Consider the following 18,202-nt stretch of genomic DNA (forward strand, 5'->3'; position numbering starts at 1 on the left):
TCTACTCACTATGCATCCATGACTGTGTGGCCAGGCACAATTCCAATGCTATCTATAAATTTGCCGATGACACCACAGTTGTCGGCAACAACAGCAATGTGGAAGCGTTCAGAAAGGAGATAGATCAGCTCATGTGAGTGGTGTCACACCAACATTCACAAAACCAAGGAGATGATTGTTGCCTTGAGGAGGAAGTTAGAGGACCCAACCCAGTCCTCATCGAGGGCTCAGTGGTGCAGTGAGTCAAGAACTTCAAATTCTTGGGAGTCAACATCTCCAAGGATCTGTCCTGGAGCCTCCATGTCAATGCAATCAAAAAGAAGGCTCGCCAGTGGCTATAACTTTGTGAGGTGTTTTTGTATGTCACTGAAAACTCTCAAAAACGTCTGCAGGTGTACTGTGGAGTACATTCTGGCTGGTTGCATCACTGTCAGATATGGAGGCACCAGTGCTCAGGACAAAAAAAACTCCAGAGGATTGTTAACTCGGCCTGCGACATCACAGGCACCAGACTTCTCTCCATCAAGAACATCTACAAGGTACAGTGTCTTAAAAAAGCAGCCTCTATCCTCAAAGACACCCACCACCCAGCCCATGCCCTCTTCACTCTGCTACCATCGGGGAAAAGGTACTGGACCCTAAAGACGAGCAGTCAACAGCACGTGGACAGCTTCTTCCCTGCTGCCATCATATTCCTGAATGAATGAAAGACACTGCTGTACTTTCTGTGCACTATTCTTTTATATATTGTCGTAAAGTGGTTTATGTGAATGTTTGCTCTGTGATGCTACTGCAAACAACAAATTTTGTGACTTGTTCATGGCAGGTCATATTTAACCAAATTTAACATTTATTGAGAAAGTTTGCAGGAAAGTTAATGAAGGAAGGCTGTGGTCGTTGGCTACATAACTTTAGTCAGGCCTTTTATAAGGACTCACATGGGAGGTCAGTTTGTAATGGCTCGTTATTCATGGTGAGGTAGTAAACTGGATTCAACATTGGCTTTATGGGAGAAGCCGGAGGGTGGAAGGGGATAATTGCCTCTATGACTGGAGGCAATTTGCTGTTTGTCATCTATATCAGTGATCCAGATGAGAATATGGTGAATTAGATCAGCATGTTTGTGGTGACACAAAGATTGGAGATGTAGTAGACAGTGAGGAAGGCTTTCAAAGCTTGCAGAGGGATCTGAATTAGCTGAATGGCAGACGGGATTTAATGGAGACAAGTGTGACGTGTTGCGAAGGACAAACCAAGGTAGGATATACATAGTAAACGGTAGGGTTCTGAGGAGTGTGGTAGAACAGTGGGATCTGGGAATACAGATACATAATTCCATGTAAGTGATGTGACAGGTAAATGGGCCATAAAGAAATCTTTTGCACATTTGCCTTCATAAATCAAAGTTTTTGTCTATTGATGTTGGGATGTTATGGTAAAGTTTTATGACACATTTGTGAGGCTAAATTTGGAGTAAAGTGTGCCGTTTTCATCACCTAATTAGAGGAAATACGTCAAGACATTTGAAAAAGGGCAGAGAAGATTTACTAGGATATTGCTGGGACTTCAGGAACTGAGTTACAGAGCACAAAAGAATGAGGGGAGATTTGATAGATAATCAGTATAGATAGAGTAAATGCAAGTAGGCTTTTTCCACAGAGATTAGGTGAGGGACAAACCAGAGGGCATGGGTTAAAGATGAAATGGGAGAAGAGTAGGGGGAATATTGGTGGAATTTCTTCACACAGACAGTGGTGTGAGTATTGAATGAGTTGCCAGCTGAAGTGATGAAAATTTGATCAGCTACATGGATGGGAGGGATCAGGAAAAGAAAGCCCGAGGTATACAATCCAGTGATCATTGGGGATCAAAGGTGGAGATGGTGAGCGAAGAACATTTATTTTTTTCGGGGGGAGGGGTGGGTAGTACAACAGTGCAAAAAGGAACGTTTAATGCTGAGAGACACTATAATGTTTTAATGACCAGAGGATCAGACCAATCAGGGACCCCGTCAAGGGCCCATCTCATCCTGTAATCATATGTCCAGAATCTAGAAGCACCCATCCCCCGCGCCTCATATTTAGTTAACATAACACATCAGCAACCCACATATCACAAGTTCTTGGGAGTCACTATCTTGGAGGATTTTTCCTGGACCCAACACATCAATAGCATTGTGAAGAAAACATGTCAGTGCCTCAACTTCCTCAGCAGTTTGCGGAGGTTTGAAATGACACCAGAAACCCTGGCAAATTTCTAGAGGGGTGGTGGAAAGTGTACTGACTGGTTGCATCATGTTCTGGTATGGGAACACCAATACCCTTGAGCATAAAGCCCTCCAAAAGGTAGTGGACACAATCCAGGACATTACAGGCAAAACCCTCTCCACTATTGAGTACATCTACAGGGAACGCTGACATTGGACCAAAGAAGCATTCATCAAAGACCCACAGCACTCACCACATGCTCTGTTCTCACTGCTGTCATAAGAAAAGTGGTATAGGTGCCACAAAACATGCACCATCAGGTTCAGAAACAGTTGCTTCCCTTCCTTCATCAGACTCCTCAACGACAAACTCCGTCAAAAGCCTCTCTTCCTCTGGCATCCCAGTAAATCGACTGTGTAGTGTCCTGGGATAGGAAGCCCTTTGTGCTGTTTCCTCTGTGCCCCCCTGAACTGGGAAAACGAATGGCTTTTTCACTGAACACACTCATCCCCGGGAATCAAAATGTTCTATCTTCAACTGGAAACAAATGACTTTCTGCTGTCCCTTTTCCACTCATTTTATCAGCACGCACCGGGGATATAAGTAGGGGTAAAGGTGGTTAATCCTCGGCTTGAAATTATGTCATTTGACTCTGGTGTTCAAACAATATTTCTTTTCCACTGGACCCTGTCCCAGTTAATTCCTGGGTGTGGATACCAGTAGAAAAGGGGCTAGAGAGTCATTTAAGGTGTCTTATTTGTGCTCTTAATTGATCTTTTAAAAATTCTCTCTGTATTGCATAGTCATTTTGTTTACATTCATTATCTGTTTACAGTTCTTTGTATACAGTTTTTTTTTTGCACTACCAATTAGTGATAATTCTGTCGCACCTGAAGGATAAAGGAATCTTGGTTGTATGTGATGTCATATATGTAGTCTGACAATAAATCTGGACTGGGTGCAGGTCATTGGTTGAGGCAGAATAAGAGTTCACACCGATTAGAAGGACAGATGTCTGCTTTCTGTCCTGTGATGTTCTATGGTTCTATAGGGTAAGTAGGATCTTTATCCCGAGGGTAAAAGTGTCACATACAATAATATAATATGAACGGAAGGAAGTTTAAGGGATATGTGCAGGGCAAGTATTTTATACGAGGTGATCAGAGTCTGGAGCAGGTGTAGTGGTTGAAGAAGATACAAGAGATTTCTTGATAGAATATGAAAAGAATAGAGGAATATCTATCAAGTGCTAGCCGCAGAATTTTTAGTTTGTTTTGGGTATCTTGTTGTTCAGCACAGATAATATGGCTTGTTCCTGCACTGTACTGTATACAACCTTGGTATACTGCCAGTACTCTTGCTGTCAAGGTCTTACTGTCCCTTAGCAGAGACTTGAGAATATAATCTTGGGTGATATACTAGTGCAGTATGGGTAAAGGCATGTATGGGTATGGGTATGGGTATGGGCATGTATGGGTATGGGTATGGGTATGGGTAGAGGCAGGCCCCTCCAGCCCGGGTAAGAAACCTGCATAGGAGAAGGCCACTCCGATATAAAACCTACGACCCAAGGACCTCGCTGCCACGTCCCAGCTTGCTTGGCCACGGCACACGAACCATGGGTGTAAAGGGTGGGGCCAGTACTGCGCGCACTGCACTCCACCTAAAAGCTCCTTTGCGCAGGCCCGAGGACAGGTCCACGTCCTCCCCCTCAACGTCCTCCCCCTCCACGTCCTCCCCCTCCACGTCCTCCCCCTCCACGTCCTCCCCCTCAAAAGATGCTCACAAACTCAAGCTAGCATGCTGGAACATCAGAACCATGCTAGATAAGACTGGCAGCCATCGACCTGAACGTCGGTCTGCCCTCATTGCACATGAACTCCTCAGACTTGACATCGACATAGCCGCTCTCAGTGAAGTCCGCCTGGCAGATGTAGGCAGCTTCCAAGAACGCGGCGCGGGCTACACACTCTACTGGTCTGGCAAGCCTTCGGATGAATGACGCCTATCTGGTGTAGGCTTCATGGTCAAGAGCTTCATTGCCTCCAAACTCGAAAACCTTCCGACAGGCCTCTCGGACCGAATCATGTCCATGCGACTCCCACTTCAAAACAAGCGTCACATCACCCTCATCAGTGTCTATGCTCCAACCCTCCAGGCGGAACCAGCAGAAAAGAACAAGTTCTACACCGACCTGCGCAACCTCATCCAACGTACCCCTACAGCCGACAAGGTTGTCATCCTGGGCGACTTCAACGCTCGTGTCGGCAAAGACTCAGAAACCTGGCCAGGAATCCTGGGCAAGCATGGCGTCGGCAAGTGCAACGACAATGGGCGCCTCCTGTTGGAGCTCTGCGCAGAACAGCGGCTTGTCATTACAAACACCCTTTTTCAGCAGAGGGACAGCCTTAAGACCACCTGGATGCATCCCCGATCCAAACACTGGCACCTCCTGGACTACATCCTGGTGCGAGAAAGTGACAAACAAGATGTGCTCCACACCAGGGTCATGCCTAGCGCGGAATGCCACACTGACCACCGGCTGGTTCGCTGCAAGCTCAACCTTCACTTCAAGCCAAAGCCCAGGAACAATAAAGCCCCCAGAAAGAGGTTCAATGTTGGAAAACTGCAGTCAGACGAAGCGAGAGGAAACTTCCAGGCAAACCTCAAAGCAAAGCTCGACGTTGCAACCCGCCTCACGGACCCGTCCCCTGAAACCCTCTGGGATCAGTTGAAGACTACCATACTGCAATCCACTGAAGAGGTACTGGGCTTCTCCTCCAGGAAAAACAAGGACTGGTTTGACGAAAACAGCCAGGAAATCCAGGAGCTGCTGGCAAAGAAGCGAGCTGCCCACCAGGCTCACCTTACAAAGCCGTCCTGTCCAGAGAAGAAACAAGCCTTCCGTCGCGCATGCAGCCATCTTCAGCGCAAACTCCGGGAGATCCAAAATGAGTGGTGGACTAGCCTCGCCAAACGAACACAGCTCAGCGCGGACATTGGCGACTTCAGGGTTTTCTACGAGGCTCTAAAGGCTGTGTACGGCCCCTCACCCCAAGTCCAAAGCCCGCTGCGCAGCTCAGACGGCAAAGTCCTCCTCAGCGACAAGATCTCCATCCTCAACCGATGGTCAGAACACTTCCAATCTCTTTTCAGTACCAACCGCTCAGTCCAAGATTCCGCCCTGCTCCAGCTCCCTCAACAGCCCCTAAGGCTAGAGCTGGATGAGGTTCCCACCCTGGATGAGACATATAAGGCAATCGAACAACTGAAAAGTGGCAAAGCAGCAGGTATGGATGGAATCCCCCCAGAAGTCTGGAAGGCTGGCGGCAAAACTCTGCATGCCAAACTGCATGAGTTTTTCAAGCTTTGTTGGGACCAAGGTAAACGGCCTCAGGATCTTCGTGATGCCACCATCATCACCCTGTACAAAAACAAAGGCGAGAAATCAGACTGCTCAAACTACAGGGGAATCACGTTGCTCTCCATTGCAGGCAAAATCTTCGCTAGGATTCTACTAAATAGAATAATACCTAGTGTCGCTGAGAATATTCTCCCAGAATCACAGTGCGGCTTTCGCGCTAACAGAGGAACCACTGATATGGTCTTTGCCCTCAGACAGCTCCAAGAAAAGTGTAGAGAACAAAACAAAGGACTCTACATCACCTTTGTTGACCTCACCAAAGCCTTCGACACCGTGAGCAGGAAAGGGCTTTGGCAAATACTAGAGCGCATCGGATGTCCCCCAAAGTTCCTCAACATGATTATCCAACTGCACGAAAACCAACAAGGTCGGGTCAGATACAGCAATGAGCTCTCTGAACCCTTCTCCATTAACAATGGCGTGAAGCAAGGCTGTGTTCTCGCACCAACCCTCTTTTCAATCTTCTTCAGCATGATGCTGAACCAAGCCATGAAAGACCCCAACAATGAAGACGCTGTTTACATCCGGTACCGCACGGATGGCAGTCTCTTCAATCTGAGGCGCCTGCAAGCTCACACCAAGACACAAGAGAAACTTGTCCGTGAACTACTCTTTGCAGATGATGCCGCTTTAGTTGCCCATTCAGAGCCAGCTCTTCAGCGCTTGACGTCCTGCTTTGCGGAAACTGCCAAAATGTTTGGCCTGGAAGTCAGCCTGAAGAAAACTGAGGTCCTCCATCAGCCAGCTCCCCACCATGACTACCAGCCCCCCCACATCTCCATCGGGCACACAAAACTCAAAACGGTCAACCAGTTTACCTATCTCGGCTGCACCATTTCATCAGATGCAAGGATCGACAATGAGATAGACAACAGACTCGCCAAGGCAAATAGCGCCTTTGGAAGACTACACAAAAGAGTCTGGAAAAACAACCAACTGAAAAACCTCACAAAGATAAGCGTATACAGAGCCGTTGTCATACCCACACTCCTGTTCGGCTCCGAATCATGGGTCCTCTACCGGCACCACCTACGGCTCCTAGAACGCTTCCACCAGCGTTGTCTCCGCTCCATCCTCAACATCCATTGGAGCGCTCACACCCCTAACGTCGAGGTACTCGAGATGGCAGAGGTCGACAGCATCGAGTCCACGCTGCTGAAGATCCAGCTGCGCTGGATGGGTCACGTCTCCAGAATGGAGGACCATCGCCTTCCCAAGATCGTATTATATGGCGAGCTCTCCACTGGCCACCGTGACAGAGGTGCACCAAAGAAAAGGTACAAGGACTGCCTAAAGAAATCTCTTGGTGCCTGCCACATTGACCACCGCCAGTGGGCTGATAACGCCTCAAACCGTGCATCTTGGCGCCTCACAGTTTGGCGGGCAGCAGCCTCCTTTGAAGAAGACCGCAGAGCCCACCTCACTGACAAAAGGCAAAGGAGGAAAAACCCAACACCCAACCCCAACCAACCAATTTTCCCTTGCAACCGCTGCAATCGTGTCTGCCTGTCCCGCATCGGACTGGTCAGCCACAAACGAGCCTGCAGCTGACGTGGACTTTTTACCCCCTCCATAAATCTTCGTCCGCGAAGCCAAGCCAAAGAAAGAAGATGGGTAAAGTGCTGCAAGGTCATAGATGTTGCCTTTTGGAGGAGGATATAATCTAGAAACGCATCAAAACTCCTTTTGGCGATGTAATAGAACTCTAGGGCAGCTGTTTACCAATTTTTATTTTTGGCTCTGTCCCATTAGGACTCTGCACAAAACTTATGGGCCCTTTTTCCTGTGAAGCAGGCAATTTTAGTTGGTTTCTTCGTACTTCTCTCCGACTACACAAAAAAAATTATGATTTGAGTCCGTGGCCCTCCCAAATGTGCTGTGGGCCCCCAACTGAGAATGATTTCCAGATGCTATTTCAAAGTGGCCTAGTATTTCCTCCCATGTCAATATTGATCACTCAACCAATGCCAAAGTAAATTATTTTGTAATTTGTAGGAAATTAGCTACGATATTTTGGAAATTATAAACTGACTCTACTCAAAAATTAGAGGTAAAACACAGGATTCTGTTGACACTGTGGTTAAGACTTGCCTTGATGAAGGGCTCAAGCCCGAAACGTTGGTGATGTATTTTTACCTTTGCTACATAAAGCCACGGTTTGACCTGCTGAGTTTCTTCAGCATATATGTGTTTTTTTCCATATACTCAAAAATTACTTTTTTCCTGTGAGGTGCTTTGGGAGTTGTGAAGTTGTTTAAAAGATAAATTCAGATTCTTTCTCTGTTTAATTACTAAGATGGGGAAATTACAAGTGAAATATGGAAGTTCCATTTTCATTCTAGTACTTCAATGATTGAATGAATTGCTTGGCATGTGATATAATGCCACTTTACTTTTCTCTTTAGTGGAGAATCCCTTGTATCAGAATCATCTATTGGGCAGACTACTCCGACAGACCTTAACAATTCTTGGTCTGGAATCCAGAGCTATACAACAAACGTTTCTACTGAGCGTAGTTCAGTGTATTCCTGGAGAGATGATGTGAGTATTGCATGAATATGGTGATTGTAGACAGTGATTTCATACTTCTTCAAAAGGATGCTGGGTTATAAACTCTGGAAGGATGCTTGAGTTATTGACAGGGTGATCAAGATGAAGGGCGATGTTGATCGAATGGTGTGAAGGGATTATAGTCAGTGTTGACAGTGACATTAAATTTTGGATTTTTTGATTTTGGTGGGGGGACAGATCATGGAAGATGCAGTCCATCTTTTCTAGCACCCTCAAGGTATATGATTCCATTAATGTTCAAGTTGATGTTTATTGTAATCTAATGTATACAGGGCCTCCATAATGTTTGGGACTGACACTTTCTTTGCATTTATCTATCCCTGTGCTCCACAGTTTTAAATTTGTAATCAGACAATTCACATATAATTAAAGTGCATATTCCAGATTTTATTGAAGGTTATTTGTATACATTTTGGTTTGACCATGTAGAAATAACAGCACTTTTTATGCATAGTTTTTGGGTATCATAATGTTTGGGACATTTGACTTCACAGGTGTTTGGAAGTACTCAGGTATGTTTAATTGCTTCATTGGTGCAGGTATAAGAGAGCTAGGCTTGCTTCTAAGGTTTCAATCACCTTTGGAGTCTGTAGTTGCCGTTTTTCAACATGAGAACCAGATTGTAGCAGTCAATATCAAATAAGCCATTATGAGGCTGAAAAACAAGAATAAAATGGTAAGAGACATCACCCAAACTTCAGCATTACCAAAATCAACAGTTTGAAACATCATTAAGAAGAAAGAGCATACTGGCGAGCTCAGTAATCACGAAGGGACTGGTGTCCCAAGGATGACCTCCACTGCTGATGGCAGAAGAATTCTCAGCATAATGAAGAAAATTCCCCAAATATACATCCGACAGATCAGAAACATTCTTCAGAAGGAAGGTGTTGAAATGTCAATGACTACTGTTTGCAGAAAACTTCATGAACAGAAATACAGAGGCCTCACATGATGGCAAAGATGGTATGCTTTGGATTTTGAGCAGTTTCTTTGCACCTCCACACTTTGCTCTTGTTATCCCTCTGATGCAGGTTAATCTTGGTCTCATCTGTCCACAAGACAGAATTATGCAGGTATTTTTTAAACAATTGTTGGCAAACTGTAATCTAGCCATCCTTTCTGTGACTAACGAGTGGTTTGCATCTTGAATTGTAGCCTATGCATTTCTTTTCATGAACTTTTCTGTGGACATTGACATATGCAACACCTCTTTCATGAAGAGATTTTTTGATCTGTCAGGCATGCATTTGGAGATTTTTCTTCATTATGATGAAAATTCTTCTGTCATCAGTAGTGGAGGTATTCCCTGGAATACCCGTTCCTTTGTGATTACTGAGATCACTAGTACACCTTTCTTAATGATGTTCCAAATTCTTGATTTTGGTAATCCTAAGGACCATTGTTTCTCACTGTTATATTCTTGTTTTCAGCCTCATTATGGCTTCTTTGACTTTCATTGGCACAGCTCTGGTCCACATGTTTAAAAAATTGCAATGACAGACTGTAGAGGTAATCAGAACCTTAGAAGCAAGTCTGGCTCTCTTATACCTCCATCAATGAAGCAATTAAACATACATGAGTACTCAAACACCTGTGAAACCAAATGTCCCAAAAATGATAATACCTTGAAATGAGAGTAGAATGTATAAAAAGTGCTGTAATTTCTACATGGTCAAACCAAAATGATTACAAATAACCTTGAATAAAATCTGGAATGTGCACTTTAATAACATGAATTGTTTGATTACAAATTTAAAACTGTGAAGTGTAGGGGCAAATAAAGGAAAGTCTTTGTCCCAAACTTGTGGAGGGCAATGAAACAGCGCATCTCCAGATCATAGTGCGCATGCACGGCCACACAAGTGTAGGATACACTTGATGTTTAACTAACATATGTGCATGTTGATCTAAAATAAATATATATAAAAATAATTTCTGAGTTTTGAGCGTTGAGCACTGGTCTCGCTGTCTGCGTGAAGAAGCTGTTTCCCTGTCTGGCTGTCCTGGTTTTTATGCTCCTTTACCTTTTCCTTGAAGAGAATGTCTTAAAGATGATTAAGGCTGGATGGTAAGCATAATCAATGATTCTCTGAGCCCTCTAAGTACAACTCTCTCAAAATATCATCAATAGAGGAAAAGGAGACACCCCAATGATCTTCTCACCCTCTGTACTGACCTCTGACCAGATACTTTGCAGTTGCTATATCACACTGTTCCCTATTCTGCTTCTGTACAATGTTGTTAGGATGGTGGCTAGGAAATGTAGGTGCTGCTGTACCTTCCTAGCTAATGAGGAGTTGTGTGGGTCCAGGATAGGTCATCCTTTAAGTGGATGCCACAGAACTTTGTGCTTTCCTCTCTCTCTACAATGGAGCTATTGAAATGTAGAGGGGAATAGTATTAATTCTCCTGAAGTCCACAATCGTTTCCTTGTCCACAATGAGACTTGGGTTGTTGCTCTTGCACCACTGTACAAGCCTATCATCATCCTTTCTGTGAGGCAACTCATTGCTGCTGATGAGGCCAATTACTGTCATGTCATCGACAAACTTGATGATTCTGTTGGATCTGAACCCGGCTCTACAGTCATGAGTTAGCAGGGTGAACAGTTGGAGGCTAAGGTGTGCCAGTGCTGAGAGTGATAGGCATTGAGATTTTGCTACCAACCCAGACAGACTGTGGTCTTTTAATCAAGAAATCTAAGACCTAATTGCAGAGAGGAATACCGAGTCCCATTGAGGACAGTTTATCCAATGAGGACAGACTATCCAACAGCCTCTAAGGTAAGTTTGTTTTGAATGCTGAGCTGAACTCAATTACGCATAGTTCTCGAGGTGGCTCGGGGGTATTTGCATCATCTGTGGATCCATCTGGCCAATAGGTAAACTGGAATGGGTCCATTCTCTCTGGTAGGTGTGTTTTGATGTTCTCCATTACCATTCGCTCAAAGCACTTCGTGATTGTGAAGATCATTGCCACTGAATGGTAGTCAGTTCGTTCACAGCTAGTGTCACTCTCTGGGATGATTGTGGTTGCCTTGAAAGTTGTGGGGATAATGGACTGCAGAAGTGATGTATTGAACCTGTCTTATTGAAGGTGATTTCCACTGCCCCTCAGTATCTGACCAGGTACATTATTTGGTACTGCTGCTTTGTGTGGGTTCGCCCTGGATAGGATCCTGACCACACCTGCTGCTATGCATGGTGCTTGTTCCTGTGGGGGGGGGGGGGGGGTACTTTCTTTGGTGGTGTGTTGTTTTCTGCATCAAACTATGCATAGAATGTGTTCATCCTTTCAGGAAGGGATTTTTGTGGATCCAAGTATTGGGAGGGAAGTGCTATCCTACATTTCAGCACCCATACAACAATAAAGACAAAGCTCTGGCACAAAAGATCCATATTTACCTTTCTCTTCCTAGGTGTGCTGCATTCTCCAAATTCCAACCCTCAAATTATTAACATGCTGCACCCCAAATCCATCTTAATTTACTTTGTCGCTCTGGGTCCAACTTGAGATTTACAACACAGCTTCAGCACTGACCAAGTTACAACCATTATTTAAAGAGCCATAATAAGATTTGGATATTTTCATGTTGCAATTGTTTTTCTTGGTTGTTAATTCTCAGATGCAGATTTAAGTTTATCATATTTGTGGTATATTGCAGCTGAATTTGAAGTCTTAGCTGAACTGGCTCAGGTTGGATTTTTTTCAAATAACAGATTTACAACTGTTCTTCTCTCATGCAGTTGGAAACAATTCATGAATTTTTAAAACAGTATTGTTGGCAAGTAATTCTTTGTGGATTTTTAGGAATTTGATAAAGCAAACACACAGACAGTGCATCAACTTTTTTGGGAAATCGATGAGATGTTGTTTGAGGGAAAGGTGAGCTGCCGTACAGAAAGCATTCAAACTGAATGTCGAGAATGGACAGATCGCTCCCCCCAGCTCAGGTGAGTAAGTACATCATGTATTTTTAGCTAGCAGCTAAAGGCTGTTAATTGAATGAGTGCCAAAAACAGTTAATCCATATTCAGCCAGAAATGCTGAATTGAAGGTTTCCTCCTGAAATCCCCACCACCACAGAAGTTGGTTTTCAGCCAATCTGATGTATTTCACGTGGCATCAAGAAATGATCAAAAGTACAGGGAAAACTAAAAGCTAAGGGACCAGACAGCATTCTGTTGATATAAATAGTACGAAAATCAAGGGCCTGAATTTGGAGAAGACATTTCAATATCATAAGAATGGACCTAACAAAAGCCAGTTAGAAGCACCCACTTTTTAACATTTTTAAAAAATTTTTCACACTAATAAACCATATTAACCAAAATATTTCCCTCTTGAATAAACACAGTGTCATTTTCTCCCCTTTTTCCCCCTTTCCTTTCCTCCCTCCTTCCCACCCCCCTCCAAACCCATTAAACGTTCAACATATACAATACAATAAACCCATTAAAAAATGTCATCACACAATGAAAATAATCAAGAAAATTGTGTCATCTACTTTTACACACTGGGTCAGTTCATTTCATCTGTTGGAAGCACCCACTTGATGGTAAATGTACTGTACATCCACCAAGTGGGAGATGATCAAAAGTGAGGCATTGAAAGTTCAGAACCAGCATGTTTGTAAAAGAGTCAAAGATGAGGACAGGAAGTCTAAGGAACCTTTAATGTTAAGGATAATTTAGGTCTTCAAAACAAAAAAGAGGCTTATGGCAGGTACAGAAAATGGGAAAAATTGAGTTCGTTCAAGAGTATACAAAGTGCAGAGGTGGGAAGTACTTATTTAAAAAAAAGTAAGAGGGTAAAGAGACAGCTCAAAATATTCAATGATTGTTCCATATACTGAGTCACATTTGCAAGCAGCCTAGCTTGAGTAAACTGATACACGGTAAAGCTATAAATATGGAGTACAGAGTTATAGAAACATTATTTTACTCGTGTCTGATTCAGGAGTCTGATAATGGATGGAAATAAATTCACCTTGAATCTGATGGTACGTAATCTCACATTTGAGAATCTCCTTCCTGATGGTAGGAGGGTGCGTCCGGCTGTGAGAATTCTTTTAATATCTTGGGTGCTTTTCTGAGGCAGCAGGAAGTATAGTTGAGTCGATGGAGGGCAGGAGGTTTGTGTGATGACCTAAGCCTGCCATCCTCAATAGGGGCCACATGCCACATGTGAAGGTTGGAGGAATTTGAAGACAGCCTAGAATAACTTGGATAACTAAAATTAACAATGTTTTCTGAGCTTTACTTGTTTCAACTTGATTATGTTTAGCTGACATGGAAGCAGCTCTGGCTGTTTTTTGTCCTTCCATGTAGTTTTCCTCTGTTCTATCACCCTCAATTCCAGGAAATAAGCTTGCAGGCTGAAAAATCTTTCTGCATATTTCTCACTTCTGCAAGCACCCTCATTTTGCTTCGAGTTTTCATGATGGATAGTGATTGTATATCTCCATCTCTGGCTTTTATCAAAGAAGGTTGTATTGTTCATTATTTTCCATAAAATTTAAGATGACTTTTGAGAAGTGTTTTCACTTCATAATAGTTAATTTTTGTTACTTTCAGAAATAATTTTACCCACGAGTTCCTCGGCAGTGCTTGGTGGAATATCTATCATTTGGTTTCAATGCATCTCTGCATAGCCCTGCTCTACTCATGTGTTTGAGTACATTTTCAAATGCATGAGGCCAAGCTAGCTGAAACAATGTTTGGAGACCATACATAAACAGAAGAAAGATAAACTCTTGGATCACTTCAAAACCCTTTGAGATGATTTTGAATGAAGGCCAACGTCACAGAAATTAGAAATTAACATTATACAAGTTGAAATGCTCATAACATTGCTGAGTCACCTATTTTGCCTTCAGTGTCCATAATAATAATATCTGATGTTTATTAGATATTAACATCAGATATTTAAGTGTTAAATATGACTTAAATATCAAAGAAAGTATTCAGTCAATTCCTTTGAGTAATTCCACTCTTTCAAGAAGGATCGATGAGATGGAGTCACTTAAAAACATTTAGTCATTTCATTTCAATCCAAGAAATTCTATTTACAATTAGCAAATCTGCAAGAGGATGATGCTCTTCTCATGGCTTGTGCCAGATTCTGGAATGGAGACAAGATGTTGTTTGCCGATAGGATTAAAACAGATACTAAGGGACTGACTATTTTCAAAGAAGTTGAGAATTACATAAATGAGAACCATATTTCATTCGAGAGCATAGTTGTCTGTGAAACTGATGGTACCTCTTTAATGGCAAGATGATAAAGGTGATTTATCACATGCCAGAAAAATTGTATACCTTCAGTCTTTATTGATGATTGCATCATTCAGAGGGAGCACTTACTGGCTAAAAACTTGGGAGGATATGTAAATACTTTGCTTTCAATTTTCATAAGGACTGTAAACTTTATAAAATAACATCCCTTTCAACCTTCAAGACTGTGTCTTTTGGCACTTCTGTGAAGAAAATAACAAACATTTTCAGACACTGAAGCTGCATACCAAAATGAGATGGCTGTCCAAAGAAAATTGTCTTCATTGCTTTGTTGTACTCGGGGACATGACTCTTTCGTTCTCATAATGAGAATGGAGAAAAAAAATCATTGATGCATCTGGCAGTTATCTTTGACAAACTCAATTTATTGATCAAGACCTTGCAGGGGAAACATAAACACCTCATTAATAGTAAAGATGCCATTGTTTCATTCCAAAAAAAAAGCTGCAAAGTCTATTAGGGCAATATCAGACATCGGGAATTTTATAATTTCCAAATCTGAATGAACACAGAGGCACCAAAGAATGATGACATTACTGTTTTTGTGAAACATCTAAAGCAAATGCACACAGATCTACAGGAAAAAAAAATTAATGCCCTGTTAAACTTCAATATCCCAAATTGGATATTAGATCCAGTTGAGCAACAATCCATGGATGCTGATGCAAAAATTCAAGAGGGGTTGATTGATCTTCAAAGTGATGTATTTGCACGCTGTGAGTTCAATCAGTTTTAAAAAGATTTTTGGGTTAAGAGTGATCTGCCGAATAGATTTTTCATTGCCAACGCCATTTCCTGGACAAAAGTCGATGATGTGGCCAGGCACAATTCCAATGCCATCTACAAATTTGCCGAAGACACCACAATTGTTGGCAGAATCACAAACGGCAATGAGGAAACAAATGTGGGGGGGGGGGGTGGGAAGATAGATCAGCTCGTTGAATGGTGTAACGACAACAATCTTGCACTGAACATCACCAAAGCGAAAGAGATGATTGTGGTCTTCAGGAGGAAGTCAGGGGAACATGACCCAGTCTTCATCGAGGACTCAGTAGTGGATAGGGTCAAGAATTTCAAATCTGTCCTTAAGCATCCATGTTGATGCAATCACAAAGAAGGCTCGCCAGCAGCTATACTTCGTGAGGTTTCTGAGGAGTTTCGCTATGTCACCGAAGACTCTTGTAAATTTCTACAGATGTACAGTGGAGAACATTCAGGATGTTTGTATTACTGCCTAGTATGGAGGTGCCAACTCTCAGGACAAGAATAAACTCTATCACAGGCATCAGACTTCACTCCATTGAGGACATTTACTTGAGGCGGTGTCTTAAAAAAGCAGCCTCAATTCTCAAAGGCCTCCACCACCCAGACCAAAAAGATACAGGAGCCTGAAGACAGCACAAGTACAGCTTCTTCCCCACTGTCATCAGAAACCTGAATAATCAATGTACCAAAGACACTGCCTTACTTTTTGTACACAACCTTTTTATTGTAATGTTGTAAGATGGTTATAATATGAATGTTTGCACTGTGACGCTGTCACAAAACACCGAATGTCATGACTTCTTCATCACAATAAATTCTGATTCTGTTATCACAACAGGAGGTGACCTTTGATTATCACAGGCCAATATGGAGCCTGACATCCAACAACTTGCACAGGAACATCAAGATCATGATCTCACTAAAACTGTTGTATAAGAAATCTTTGAAGTTCTTTTTATTAAGGTTTCACATCCTCAGCTTTATGCTTCAGGTTCCCTAATGACTCATTGTGTACAAACCATTGCGTTGAAGAATCTTTTTAAAAATTTTTTGTAATATGTATGTTCATGTTTTCTTCTTTCCTATATGTTGAATAGACTGATGTCCTATTTGTCTGTTTGCTTTGGAATCACATGCTCATAGTCAAAGCCTTGTTTTCTTTTCACCTTGTAACATAAATATTGTTGGGTTTTATGTCATTGGTTGGAGAGAAGAAACTTGACTGCATCATAGTGAAGGAGCCCCATAAACTTTGAGCAGAATCCTCAGGGCACCATAGCCAAACAATTTTGAGAATGGCTGGTTTGACTGCTTTTAAAACTGTGAAATATCTTGCACTTTCAATTTATGGGTATATTCATGGGTAGATGCAAGAAGGAAACCAGGGAAAGATTGTTAAGCAAGAAAATCTGCAGATGATGGGATTGAGTATAATACAGAAATGTGCTGGAGAAATTCAGCAGGTCATGTGGCATTCATAGGAATGAAAAGGTAACCAATGTTTTGGGCCTGAGCTCTTCGCCAGGAATAAGAAAAATTTGATAGACACCCACTTAAAAAAGTGTGGTGAAGGTGAGAAGGAGTAGGAGGAATATCTGTCTAATTAAAATAGAAATCTCTGCATTGATCCGAAAGACATAAGTGAGGTCTTAAATAAATACTTCTGATCTATATTCACTCAAGAGAAGGGAAACACAGTTGGGCAACTTGTGGAAGTGGGTGTTGAAATTTAAGATTACGTTATCACTAAAAATAATTGGCCAGGTTCATGGTTTGTAAAGACTTAGGCAGGTACTGTGAATGGAACTAGCTCAGATGGCAATTTGACTGGCACAGATGAGTTCAGCCAAAGGACCTGTTTCTATGCTAAATAGCTCTATTACAATAAAAAGGAGGTACCGGTGCCTAACCTTTTATCTGGGATTCCAAACACTGGCAACCTCCAAAAAATGGCACTATTTTTGGTAATTAAAAACACCCGGCCGCCTCGTTCCTAGCCCCTGCCGTTCAGGCCCCACCCCCTGATCCTCTGTTGGTAGCCCCGCCCCCAGCTGTCCATCCATTGGTTACCCCCAGCCATCCATCAGTTGACCATCTTCCCCGGCCCCAGACTATCCATCCATCTGTCGTCCCCTCTTTCTTGCTCCCTTCACCTGCAGTCTAACTCCCGATGTGACAGCAGGGGTGCAGTGCTGCTGAACCCAGAGTTTACTCACAGCGGCAGCTGGCGATGGCTCACTGTGGGAGCAATGGCCATCATAGTTACCCATAAACCTCCACGCAGCTGGAACCACTCTGCCAACTTCAGAGCAGTTCCAGTTTCGTAGGGGATTGTTCCATCATTGAGTCAGCTGCCACCTGCTTTTCTCCCACTGGGTGCTCAGGGCTGAGAGTAACCTTTCCACCGAAGGTAAGAGAGAAGCCCACAGGGACAGGGGTTGGGGGTGTAAGCTAGTTTTATTTTGAAAATTTACTTTAAAATAAAAAAAACAACATGCTAGTGATGTTATGGTCTTTTATGATCTTTATTTATTTAAATTCATTTAACATCCCACACCCCCTGCTTTGTGTGATTTTTTTTTGAAACATCACATTTGCTTAAAGGAATTGCAATTTTAAAATGATTCTGAAATCTGGAAGATTCCGAACAATGGCAGGCGTCCTGTCCCGATGATCCCGGATAAAAGGTTAGGCACCTGTATTTGACATTTTTGTAGGAGTCAAGGTGGATAAATCCATAGGCTTTGCTAAGATGCATCACTGGCTGCAAGGAAGAAGATTGTTGGAATGTAACACTGATTATTTAATTGTTACTGGCCACAGATGGGATGCCAAATATCCAGAAGCAGCAAATGTGGTGCTTATGTTGAGGAAGGGCAGGAGAGATAAGACAGGTAATTACAGGCCTTGGAATTAGTGTTAGGAAGTCGTTAGGA

General features: G+C 42.8%; 1 protein-coding gene across 1 annotated transcript in view; it reads left to right on the forward strand.

Moving 5' to 3' along the window:
• The window catches only part of LOC138756697 (protein FAM149A-like), a 174,309-nt gene that overhangs the window by 68,885 nt on the left and 87,222 nt on the right, over nt 1-18,202 (forward strand). Inside the window, 2 exon segments of the mRNA XM_069923084.1 lie at nt 8,037-8,172; nt 12,016-12,158. Of these exon segments, the coding sequence (XP_069779185.1) occupies nt 8,037-8,172; nt 12,016-12,158 (279 nt within the window).

This window comes from Narcine bancroftii, chromosome 3 (genome assembly GCF_036971445.1).
Source record: "Narcine bancroftii isolate sNarBan1 chromosome 3, sNarBan1.hap1, whole genome shotgun sequence".
In the NCBI taxonomy this organism is placed as follows: Eukaryota; Metazoa; Chordata; class Chondrichthyes; order Torpediniformes; family Narcinidae; genus Narcine; species Narcine bancroftii.